Raw genomic sequence first — 13,639 nt, forward strand, 5'->3', positions numbered from 1 at the left:
CCGAAAGTCCCTGAAAACTTGTATAATGTGTATAGGTTACAGGAGTAAAAAAAGAGAAAACTTAGTGTGATAATTAATTTAAAATATTTCAATCAAAAGAAACTTTTTCTTTATTCTAAGGGACTTTAGGGCGTCGGTAATAATGTAATCTTTTATTCTGCGTTTAAATTTTTCAAAAATATTTATTATACTCAGGATTCGAAAAAAAAAATTAATGCATTTAAACAGCATTGGACCAAGATCCATAATAGACTATGTACTGATAGAAAAAGAAAATAAAAGGAAAATCACTGATGTAAGAGTAAGACGTGCTCCAGAGATAGGCAGTGATCACTACTTACTCGTGGTAACAATAAGAGACGAAGTAACAGAGGATCACAACCAAAATGCAATAGCAAAAGAATTTAGAACAATAAAATCATACAGATAAAGACACCAAACTTTAACCAATAAATATGTAAATGTTTTGAACGAGGAATTGGAAAGGAAAATTGGGAAAACTTACAAGTGGACCAGATGTGGCAAACATTCAAAAACTAAATAATAAAAACAGCAGAGAGAGTTTGTCGAATATACAAAAGCAACAGTAAACAGAAACTAACAGCATGGTTAGTTAGAGGTTAGACAGAGGAAATCAGGAGACATACACGCAAGAAAAAGGAGACGTGGAGAAAATATCTAGGTAACTGAACAGAAGAAAATTATAAACAATATAGAGAGCAGCGGAAAGGAGTTAAAAGTAATAATATTAGCAGCAAAACAAAAGTCCTGGAAAGATTTTTTAGACCAATTACAACATGACAGCAGAAGCAATCAGAAACTATTTTATAAGGTCATAAAAGGAATAAGAAATAAACATAAAGAAGTAACATCAATAAAAGATCAGAATGGAGATTTACTGAATGATAAAGTGAGTATTATGAGAATATGGAAACAGTATTTCCAGAAACTACTACAACACGAACCACACAGCACAAGTGAAGAAGGTGAAGAAAGAACGGGCGAGCAAGAAGTTAAATTTATACCAAACATTACAATGGATGAATCAACTGACGCTATTAGAAAGATTAAAAATGGAAAGGCACCAAGTCATGATAAAATTACGGCAAAAATGATAAAAAACATGGGTGATATGGGATTACAAAAGTTATTAGAACTATTTCAAATAATTTGGAGAGACAAACAAATACCAACAGACTGGGAAATTGGTCTGATTGTACCAATACATAAGAAGGGTGACAACAAGAATAGCAACAACTGTAGAGGAATAACTCTGTTAAGTACAGTGATGAAAGTTTATGAGCTAATAGTAGAGAGGGGACTGAGAAAAATAATAGAACCAACATTAGAAGAATCGCAAAGTAGTTTTAGGCCTGGTAGATGTACAAAAGATCTCATTTTTACGTTAAACGATATAATAAATAAAAGATTATCTACGAAGAAAAAAACGTACCTCAGTTTCCTTGATATGGAAAAAGCATTCGATAAAGTACCTAGGTCAAAACTATGGAAAAATCTGAAGATCAGAAACATACCAGAGAAACTTATACGTGTAACTAAATCAATAAACAAAGACACTAAAAACCGTGTGATAAGTAAAAATATGATATCTGACCAGTTCAGAACAACTGAAGGTGTAAGACAAGGGGGAAGCTTGAGCCGGTAACTGTTTATTACGTTTATGGACGAAATAATAAAAGAAAAAAACAAAAGTCAGACCACTACACATAGGGTATAGAAATCTGCAAAGCACTGAGATAACAGATTGTACATTTTGCCGACGATGTAGTAATCTTAAGCCAAGGCCACACGGACGATAATTTACGGTGCCATAAGAGCAGTAAAGCTGACGAGGCATTGGTTGACTAACTCCTTTTTCATCTACAATTGGTGGAGGAGTTAGTCAACCAATGGGTTTACAGCGACTGAAGACGAGTTACAAAGAAGTGTAAAAACATGGAACAAAGTTTTAAAAAATTATGGTATGACTATGAACAAAAAAAAATCGAAGGTAATGGTAATAGCCAAAGAAAGAGAGGATGTACATGTTCAAATAGATGATACAGAGATTAGACAGGTAGTACAATCATTTGAGTACTTGGGAGTAACCATTGAAGAAACAGGTAGACAGGGAGCAGAGATCAATAAAAGAATTGATAAAGTGAATAGACTGTACCACGCAATAGGAAAAACAATTATTAACAAGAAGGAAGTATCGAAACATACAAAAATAAAGGTATTTAAGGCTATATACAGACCAGTACTTACATACGGATGTGAATCCTGGGTACTAAATAGACAACACAAATGTAAGATACAGGCTGCAGAAATGAGGTATCTTCGCAGAGTTCAAGGAGTCACTAAAAGGGATAGGGTAAAGAATAACTACATAAGAGAAAAAATGGAAATCGAGACAATAATGGAGTATGTTCAAAAAAAAGACAATTAGGTTGGTGGGGGTATTTACAACGATTACAGAAAGAAGTACAAGTTAAGAAGATATGGGAAACAAAGGTGCAGGGGAAAAGAAGTAGAGGAAGACCGAGAGAGACATGGAACAAAGTGATGGCAAGGATTCTTGACAAAAAGGAATATCATGGAACGAAGCTGAGGCTATGGCACAGGACAGGAAGCAATGGAGGAGATTTGTGCACTGTTAACAGAGCACAAGTCATACCTACACCCGAGAGGGTAGACGGTCTAAAGATTATATATAATAAACTGTAGCAATTCGCCAATAGTGCACGAAGATGAACACATAATACATACAGTTTAGTTAAAAGGGTGGGCGAAAAATCTTGGTCCAATGCTATTTAAATGCATTAATTTTTTTAGAATCCTGAGAAAATTATTAAGTATTTTTGAAAAATATAAACGCCGAATAAAAGATTACATTATTACCGAGGGCTGAAAGTCCCTGAAAACTGGTATAATGTGTATAGGTTACAGGAGTGAAAAAAAAAGAGAAAATTTAGTGTGATTATTAATTTAAAATATTTCAATCAAAAGAAACTTTTTCTTTATTCTAAGGGACTTTCGGGCATGGGTAATAATGAAATATTTTATTTTGCGTTTAAATTTTTCAAAAATATTTATTATACTCAGGATTCGAAAAAAAAAAGAATGCATTTAATTAGCATTGGACCCAGATTTTGCCCCTACCCCCTTAAATCGGTTCCAAATAGTAATAGTTATTGTACCGTTTTATCTAAGTAGTTCTTATTATTGTTGTCAGTTGTAATAAAAAATATTTTAAAAATACTGGTATGTAAATTATAATAACTTTGTTCTCATACCTAAATCTATAACTTCTTGATAGACGAAAGGTCTTCCACTCAAACCATTTCCTGTTAGATCCTTAACGCTGTCATAAATAGCTTTCAGATCAGCGGGCCACATGTGCTTAGCAGCATCCACTCTAAATCCTGCGACTCCCAGATCTACTAAATGGTTGAGGTACTCGACAATTTTCTTACGAACATGTTCGTGACTCTGTAAGCAGAATAGTACGAAAAATAATAATGATGTTAAATATCACATAAAAAAGACTTCTTGTAGATTTACAATAGAAACACGATATTGTTTCATTTATAAAAAAAATAAATAAAATTTATGGACTACCCTTATTTTTTAGTCAAAAGCATGTATGTTGCCTACAACACCAAGGCCAAGTAGGTCAACCGTCAATTTTAAAAATGCATGACCCCTTCAACGACTTTGATGGATATAGTCTTTTCACGCAATTCTTAAATAATCTTTTGAAAACGATTTCCGGAGAAATGCAAACGTTCTTTTTTTTAGTTAAACATGTAATTTAAGTTACAATCAATTGGCCTCAATCCCATATAAACACAATATTTAACTTAGACATGCCACAAGAAAACTTTCTCAAAACCTTGTTTTTTATGAAATTTAAATTACTCTAATGTAAATGTTTTAAAAGATATTGAAAATTATGCTCGATGTATTGGGATACACTGCATCTCAGTAATCATCTTATTAAGACAAATTCTTTTAATAATTAAATGTCTTTGGTAAAACAAATACGTTTGTTTATAATAAATACGATTGACATATATTACCACATCAATGTGTCGATTTTCGATACAAGTTCAGTTTGAAATAACAATTAGTATTCGTTATTTATAATCTAGTCGATTCAGCACTTTTACTAAACACTCTCACTTTTATTTATACCAAATAGTAAACAGGGAAATCCACTTTGAGTTCTACTTTCATGGCGAAAAGATTAGTCATTGGTATTTGAGATCCCAACGAGTAAACATCACAGTTACTAAATAATATACCACCAGCTCTTTACCGTAGTTACTTCAACGTACCAATAAATGAATCTACAGTGAGTATTGTTACTTCATCAACCCTTATGGTAGGGGGTAACCACCCCTCAATTATCTGAGATGGTTCAGATAAACAGGAACCATCATATCGATATATACAGTGATGAGCACGCTAATAACCGACAAAATAGCTCAAAAGATGGAAAACATAACACATTGCGAAACAAAAAGAGATGAAACTAGTGGAGGTGGAAATTATCGTTATAAACGTCTAAAATAATATTAGATTACATAGGTTTCCACCTTTAGACGTCTGTGACAGGAGTATTTTATAAGATTCTACTGTCACAGTGACAGTTGTCATACTCCTCTGATACGTCTAAAAGTGGGAAACTATGTAATGTAATGTAGGGTAGGAAACAGAGGTTGAACCTCGCCAAATGGATACAATAGTCCAAGCTGTGGGTGAAAAATAGGTCGATTTCAGGATATAATTCAGGAATTTTTGGAACCTACCAGGTGTTGTAAAGGACGATGGCAGGAATAACTTCTACTAAAATGTAACCAAAAATTTTGTGCGGTTTTTTTATTTATGACGTTTTTCATTTGTTAAATTTGTAATTTTTAAAGACTTTTAATTTTGCAGCTTAGAATATTAATTTTAGAGAAAAACTTGTAAACAGAAAATTGTAGTAAATTAAAAAACCTACAATTTGAGCTATGGCAAGTTTAATTTCGTTAATACATTATTGCAAAACAGCCTGCGAAAAGTCCAAAAAGGCGGTTTTTTGCAATTGCATGATTTATTGTAAAAATAACTTTTATGTATTTTTTAATGCTTCAGAATGAAGATCTTCTAATACCAAACATAAAAAAAATTGTAGAGCCCGATTGGTGAATTTGTTGCTTACATATTATAACTTGTTTATCCCAAGGGGCCAAATGTCCAAGGCTACAACTCTTTCAAAAAAAAATCGTAGAGAGTTAGTCCAATATCCGCTCTCCTTCTAAAGACTTATATTTTCATATTCTGATGTAAATAAGTGCGTATAACATTTTTAAACCTCTTATTTCGGGTTTGAAAATAAGGGGGCAAATTTCGTTATAAACATTTAAAACTGAAGCCGCCCCTGTATATCCTATAAGTTTCTAACTTGCAGGTTATTGTTGCTGAAGACAAAATAAAGATTTAAAACAAAATAAAAATTTTCTGACGCCGAAATAATTGTTTTTGTTTTCTTAAATCGTATTAACTTTATTTATAACAATTAAGAAATTATTTCACACTCATTCACTAAAGTAAGACTTATATTATCTCAAAATAAAATTGTTTTAACCGAAAATTACATTTAATTATTAAAAATGATTTTTAAAGTGTAGTGGAGATTTATTTTTCGTTACGAATGTGATTTATTGTGTCGGTTGTCCTTAGCAAGGTTTAGCAAATTATAATACTTTAAATCACGGTTTTTGCTTTAAATTTTACAGCACCGCTTGGATTGACATGAAATTAAGCAAACACATAGATAACATGTTTAAGAATAAAAATGATATTGGGCCTCTGTGTGCTTTTGTCCTGGGGTGACTTTCACTCCCTATAAGGGGTGAAAATATATATGTTCAAAATAACTTTGAAAATGGATAAAACGTCTAATTCTAAGCACCTTTTGTTCTATAGCATTTTTTTATTAAGTTAATACTTTTACAGTTATTTCCGAGTAAATACCTTCATTTTTCAACATGAAAGGGCGGTTTTTTAGGCGGATTTTGACAAATAACTCAAAAAGTAAGTATTTTATTGAAAAAAACATTTTTATAAAAAATATAGCAAATGAAAAATTGAAAAAAAAATGATGTATGCATGAACTCTCTAGACCCAGTAGAAACAAAGTTCTAGCTAATGAAAAATAGGTTCATATCCGTCAAATTTCAAAGTTAATTATTTCAACTTGAAGTAACCAAAAAATCATGCACTTTTTGGAGAAAAATCATTACAACTTTTTTAAAATGATATGTATATCTGTTTCTTAAAAATGTTTATAGCACCAAAAGTAAGCAAGTTACGCTGAAAATAAAGTTGATCTCTTTTTTTTTGGTAAAAAAACTCGGGAAAATCACCCCTTAATTACCATCTTAAATCAAATTAGTTATTACCACTTCACAAGTTACTGTGCTCATTTATTATTTATATGATCTGTTAGTATCATCGGTTCAAAGGGCTTATTTAAAAAAAAATGGTTTTAAAGTAAATCTGTTTTAATCTTTAATTTTGAAAAGAATCTTTTTTTTTTTCAAAATAACTTAAAATTTATTAGTGTGACCAAAAATACAAAGAGTAAAACATATGGTTTTTGCTTTTCTGAATATTTTGGAATTTTTGCTTTTTTTTAAGGCAAAAATTGGTTCAGACATGGCTGTTCTAAATTTGCATACACTCGTGATTATTGACTAGTTCAAGTCCTTTTAACTACAGCCCCTTCAAAAATAAGCACTTTGAACCAATGAAACTTACAGACATACCTAAACGACACATACACGAGTAAAACAACATTGAAGTAAAATGGATTAATTTCATTTTTGATGCTATTTAGGTGAAGACTTTCCCGAGATTTTTTCATCAAAAACAAAAAATAACTTACTTTATTTTCAGCGTAAATTGCTTACTTTTGATGCTATAAACTTTTTTAAAAAACAAATATATATATTATTTTTTAAACACTTTAAAAAAGTTGTAATGATTTTTCTCCAAAAAGTGCATAATTTTTTGGTTATCTCACGTTGAAATAATTCACTTTGAAATTTGACGGATATGAACCTATTTTTTATTAGCTAGAACTTTTTCTACTGGGTCTGGAGAGTCCATGCATACATCATTTTTTTCAATTTTTATTTTGCTAAATTTTTGATCAAAATGTTTTTGTCCCTAAAATACTTACTTTTTGAGTTATTTGTCAAAAACCGCCTAAAAACGTGTTTTTTTGTTGAAAAATTAAGGTGTTTACTCGACAATAACTCTAAAATTATTAACTTGTTAAACAAATGCTATAGAACAAAAGGTGCTTAGAATTAGACGTTTTACCTATTTCCGAACCTAATTTTAACATATATTTTTTCACCGGTTATAAGGGGTGAAATTTATCTCCGGGACAAAAGCACACAGAGCCCAATATCATTTTTATTGTTTGACATGTTATCTACGTGTTTGCCAAATTTCATGTCAATCCAAGCAGTGCTTTAAAATTTAAAGCAAGACCCGTGATTCAATGTATTATAAGTTGCTAACCGTTGCTAAGGGCAACCGACACAATAGATCACATTCGTAACGAAAAATAAATCTCCACTACATCTTAAAAATCATTTTTAGTAATTAGATGTAATTTTCTGTTAAAATAATTTGTATTTTAAGATAATATAAGTCTTTCTTTAGTCAATGACTGTGAAATAATTTCTTAATTGTTATAAATAAAGTCACTACGATTTAAGAAAACAAAAATAATTATCTCGGCTTCAGTTAGTCGTAGAAAATTTTTATTTTTTTTTAATCTTTTGTCTTCAGCAATAATAACCTGCAAGTTAGAAACTCATAGGATGTACAAGGGCTGCTTTAGTTCTAAATGTTTATAACGAAATTTGCCCCCTTATTTTCAAACCCGAAATAGGAGGTTGAAAAATCTTATACGCATTTATTTACATCAAAATATGAAAATATAAGTCCTTAGAAGGAGAGTGAATCGTGGTTTAACTCTCTACGATTTTTTTGAAAAAGTTATAGCCTTCGACATTTGACCGCTTGGGATAAACAAATTATAATATCTAAGCAACAAGTTCATCAATCGGGCCCTACAAATTTTTTTAGATTTTATTTTAAAAGATCTTCATTTTAAAGCCTCAATAAGATACATAAAAGTTATTTTTACAATAAATAATGCAATTGCCAAAAACGGCCATTTTGGACTTTTCGCAGGCTGTTTTGCAATAATGTATTAACGAAATTAAACTTGCCATAGCTCAAATTGTAGGCATTTTAATTCGCTACAATTTTCTATTTAAAAGTTTTTTTCTAAAGTGAATATCCTGAGCTGCAAAATTAATAATCTTTAATAATTGCAAATTTGCAATTAATAATATTGCATAAATAAAAACCGCACAATATTTTTGGTTACATTTTAGTCGAAGTTATTCCTGCCATCGTCCTTTACAACACCTGATACGTATCAAAAATTCCTGAATTATATCACGTTTTTTCACCCACTGCCTGGGGTACAAGTCCGGTTTTATTCTTTTCTGGTATATCAAGGGGTGCTTATTAAGACTAACTTTTCTTAAAAAATTTCGCCCCGGAACTTCCTTTTCATCCCTTTAAAGGGGGTCATTTTTGGTTTTTGCGAAACGTAGCCCTTCCTGAAAGTTTTGCAAAAAATTTACTTAGTAATAAAATGAAGAGGACTATATTTCCTACTATTTATTTTCCGACAGCCTATGTCTATCATCCACCGTTTAGCGGGGGTGGCGCCCCAAAATTGACGAATTTTTAAAAAATATGTTTTTAAAAAAATATATTTTTCCCTAACTATAATGAAAATTAAGAAGAAACTGTGCGGAAATTAATCACAAATAACTGGCTGATTTTTTTGGATAGGTTTCATTTTTAGGGCAATTGCAAATTTTTTAATTACAGGGTGTTACATTTTAAAAAATCCCTTTTTATACTATCTGAACCGCCTATGCTAGAGCAAAAAAACTTTTAGCGATTATCCATATACTGGTGTTATTTACAAATTTCTATAATACACCCCCATTTTTTCCGGAACCACCCCAAAAAAAGGAGAATTAATAAAGAAAGTGATTTTCTTGGAATCCTTCAAACACCATGCCCTTTATTAAAACGCTTCAGATATCATTTTGTGCACGTTTTTATTACCGATGCGTGGACACTAAAAGCGATTTCTTGATTCAAACCCCTGTAGCAATAAATATAAAAAGGGGGGGTTGAACAAAAAATATTTTTTTTTGCTTTTGGCCCATATGGACATATGCTCCATCAATAGGGTTTTTCATAAATACATATAATTATTGCAACATCCCTGCAGAAACTACCGCTATCCTTGAAAATATACTGCAGAAACTACCCCTATCCCTTGGAGAGGATATTTTTACGATTTTATTATTACCTATGCATTTTTTTCAAACAAAACTTATACAAAATTAAAGACCTCTATTTTATCTATAAATAAGGTCCTGTGCATTTTTCCGTATAAGCAACTGTTACGGCACAGTAGCGCCATAAACCTCAGAAATGCTTTGGCGGGCTACAGTTTTTGTTTTTTTTTTTGTCGTCGCCTATTCATTTTATTGATAACGTACTTATGGAAAATAAAAGAATAAATTGTCTGCTACACATTATGACCTATTCATATTTTATTTTCTTTGAACCCTAAAGCCACAGTGGTGGCCCAAAATCAATTTTTGATTATTTTCTTTATTAATTCTCCTTTTTTTGGGGTGGTTCCGGGGAAAATATAGGGGTGAATTATATAAATTTGTAAATAACACCAGTATATGGATAATCGCTTAAAGTTTTTTTTACTCTAGCATAGGCGGTTCAGATGTAAAATGTAACACCCTGTAATTAAAAAATTTGCGATTGCCCTTAAATGAAACCTATACCAAAAAATTAGCCACTTATTTGTGATTAATTGCCGCAGGGTTTCTTCTTATTTTCTTTACAGTTAGGGAAAAATATTTTTTTAAAAACATCTCTTTTAAAAATTTGTCAACTTTGGGGTGCCACCCCCGCTAAACGGTGGGTGATAAACATATGCTGTCGGGAAATAAATAGTAGGAAATATAGTCCTCTTCATTTTACTATTAAGAGGAAACAGTAGCGATCAACAGGTAGCAAAAACGCGTTCCAAGATTGCGGCTGTAATTTTGAATATTTTTTCGAGATATTTGGCACACATATTCGTAATAAAATAAAGAATGGCGGTACAGAGCCCAATTTGAAAAATATATTAATATGTGGAAATGACTCTGTAATTAAATACAATATTAAAAAAAACGAGCCTGTACCGCCATTAAGAAGAACAAAAAAATACGCTTTCTTCAAATAAATTTTTTTATCCGATGCCTAGATTTTGTGTCATTTTGGAACTACTAAAATTTTTTATTTCATTAGTAGTTCCAAAGTGACACAAAATGTAGGCATCGGATAAAAAAGTTTATTTGAAGAAAGTGTATTTTATTGTTCTTCTTAATGGCGGTGCAGGCTCGTTTTTTTAATATTGTATTTAATTACAGAATAATTTCCACATATTAATATATTTTTCAAATTGGGCTCTGTACCGCCATTCTTTATTATATTACGAATACGTGTGCCAAATATCTCGAAAAAATATTCAAAATTACAGCCGCAATCTTGGAACGCGTTTTCGCTACCTGTTGATCGCTACTGTTTCCTCTTAAGTAAATTTTTTGAAAAACTTACAGGAAGGGCTACGTTTCGCAAAAACCACAAATTACCCCCTTTAAAGGGATGAAAAGGGGGTTCCGGGGCGAACTTTTTTAAGAAAAAGTTAGTCTCATAATAAGCACCCCGTGATATATCATAAAAAAATAAAACCGGACTTGTGTCTATTTTGCGAGGTTCAACCTCTGTTTCCGACACTAATGTTAGTTTAGACCGTTATAACGATAATTTCCACCTCCACTAATTTCATCTCTTTTTTTTTTCGCAATGTATTATGTTTTCCATCTTTTAAGCTATTTTGGCGGTTCTTAGCGAGCTCATCACTGTATGTATACGTAGGTAGATTAAAAAGTGAGTACACTACAGATGAAGTGATTAAATTGTATATTATCTTACGTCTTACATGATCAAGTTGATGTAGAAGAAAAACTTTGCATGCGTGGAATATAATACTAAGAAAGTTGGTTGAGGAAAAACATCCACGGCATTGGTTGGAAAAATATATGCAATATTCTTCTTCTTTTTCTCTAGGTACCGTCTATCAGAGCGATTTTTACTTTTGAAATCGAGGCTCTAAATAGTTCCTTGTTACTACATCCAAACCATTCCCTAAGGTTCGTAAGCCATGAGTTACGTCTCCTTCCTATGGATCCTTTTCCCAGGATTTTTCCTTGCATAATGACCTGTAGTATTAGGTATTTATCTCCTCTCACCACATGTTCCATATATCTCAGTTTTCTTCTCTTAATTGTTAGAAGTTCTTCTCTTTCCTTATGCGTACGTCTCATTACGTCTACTTTGGTTATTCTAACTACCCATGAGATCTTCAGTATTCTTCAGTACATCCACATTTCGAGTGCCTCCAGTCTCCTCACGTCAATTTTCTTTAGTGTCCATGCTTCCATCCTGTAGTATAATACGGATAGCACATGGCACCTCAACAGTCGTATTTTTATTTCAAGGTTTAAGTCCCGGCAGGAGAGGAGCCTCTTCATTATTTTAAATGTGCTTCTTATTTTAAATGGCTCTGGCCTGTTCAATGCTGATTCGTATTACATGAGAACTGTCATTGTTTACATTAATGGTTGTATCTAGGTATTTGAATTCTCTTACTCTCTCAATAGGTTGATTATGTACAAAAATCTCACAAATGTCCTGAGTTGTCTTTGTTATTATCACATATTTCGTCTTGCTTATGTTGAGTGATAGTCCATATCCTTCAGTTACTGCAGTCACTTTATTAAGCAGTATGTGTAGGTCTTTATGCAATTCGGCAATATTCTTGATTGAGACCAATCCCAATTTTATGAGACTTTCCCTTAAAGTCGCTCCGGTTTTTCTCTAAACACGTCGTTCCTGATCTTGTCCCTTCTAATCGTAGCCAACATCCACCGTAACATTTTCATTTTAGCTACTTCCATCTTCTTTTCCCGAACTTTCTCTATATTAGTCCTGTCGCCAGGGGGGGTACAACGGCCTCCTTAATTGAGATGGACTTACCCAAGTTTTTTTTATATATTTTGACCCGCAGAATACGAATTTTTTGGGTAACAGTTGATCCGGATGTCGATAAGATTGTTATAGACAAAGAACTTGAGGAATTACATAACAGCGATTTCTCGCAAAACAAAACATCTTTTTGTATTTTTTGGGTCATTTTAAGCAAAAAATATTCCTACAAGTTTTTTCGTAGAATGCATAGTTTTCGAGATAACCGCGGTTGAACTTTAAAAAAATCGAAAAATTGTAATTTTTGAACCCGAATAACTTTTGATTAAAAAATAAAGTAGTAATTCTGCTTACCGTATTTGAAAGTTTAAGTCAAATTATATCGGTTTTGATTATTTGCATTGCTAAAAATTGATTATTTTATTGTTAAACAAAGCTATAAACACCTAGTATGTGAGTGATGTTTTCAATGATTTCTCATGTAAAGTCGAACGAGTAGGTAGAGTAGCTACAAGTGCAAGCGGGGCAATTTCTACGTAGCATGCGTTAAAACGCATGTATTAGGCACGGGAAACACTATGTGTTTATAGATTAGTTCAACAATAAAAAAATTCAAAATACCTACCTACTGAGAAATACGATTCTCGATATCATTACCGGTACTCAAATGCAAAAGTAACAAACGAATTCATAGTAATCAAATCATTTTTATTCCTTAAACAGATCGGTGAAGGTCGTTGTTATATCGCAATACCTATACAAAATAGCTACCTACTGAGAAATACGATTCTCGATATGATTACCGGTACTCAAATACAAAAGTAACAAAAGTAATAATAGTAATCAAAGTAACGAATACTGTAAATGATTACGATTACTTTATACAAAAGTAACGATTTGTAACGAATACTCGACGATCACACAGTTACTCCGGTCAACTTACGCATACGAGGCTACAAAAATTACCATCAAGCTGAAAATTGGCAGGATTGTTCAAAATACCAACATAAATGAAATCTAAAAAGTCCTCATAAATCCGACCCGTGCTAAAAATTTTACGCGGGGTCAAAGGTCACCAAATATGGTTTTTAGCGATTTTCACCTAAACGATAAGTTTTATCGTAAAATTAGTTCCAACAAAAAATGTAGATTAGATAATTATCTATAAAAAATGCATTATTACTTTTTTTCCTGAGAGCCACCGTTTTTGAGATATCACGATTCAAAAAGTGGTAATCGTCATAATATGCGCACATGTTTCCACACCACCTTTGAGATAGTGTACTTAGCGCGTTTTTTTAACGTGGTTTTCCCAGTAGCCCTATTCCACGGATCTGTTATGATTCTGTTTAATTTAAAGCTATTTAATAATTGATATTGGCAAGGGTTAAAAATGATAAAAGTTATATAAAGCGGTATAAAT

The 13,639-nt window shown here is 32.0% G+C and overlaps 1 protein-coding gene across 1 annotated transcript in view; it reads right to left on the reverse strand.

The window, feature by feature from the left end:
* LOC114328463 (alpha-amylase-like) overlaps positions 1-13,639 on the reverse strand; it is a 45,091-nt gene that overhangs the window by 9,489 nt on the left and 21,963 nt on the right. Inside the window, exon 4 of the mRNA XM_028277322.2 lies at positions 3,297-3,492. Within this exon, the coding sequence (XP_028133123.2) occupies positions 3,297-3,492 (196 nt within the window). The remainder of the gene's footprint in view (positions 1-3,296; positions 3,493-13,639) is intronic.

Source organism: Diabrotica virgifera, chromosome 5, assembly GCF_917563875.1.
Source record: "Diabrotica virgifera virgifera chromosome 5, PGI_DIABVI_V3a".
NCBI classification, from domain to species: Eukaryota; Metazoa; Arthropoda; class Insecta; order Coleoptera; family Chrysomelidae; genus Diabrotica; species Diabrotica virgifera.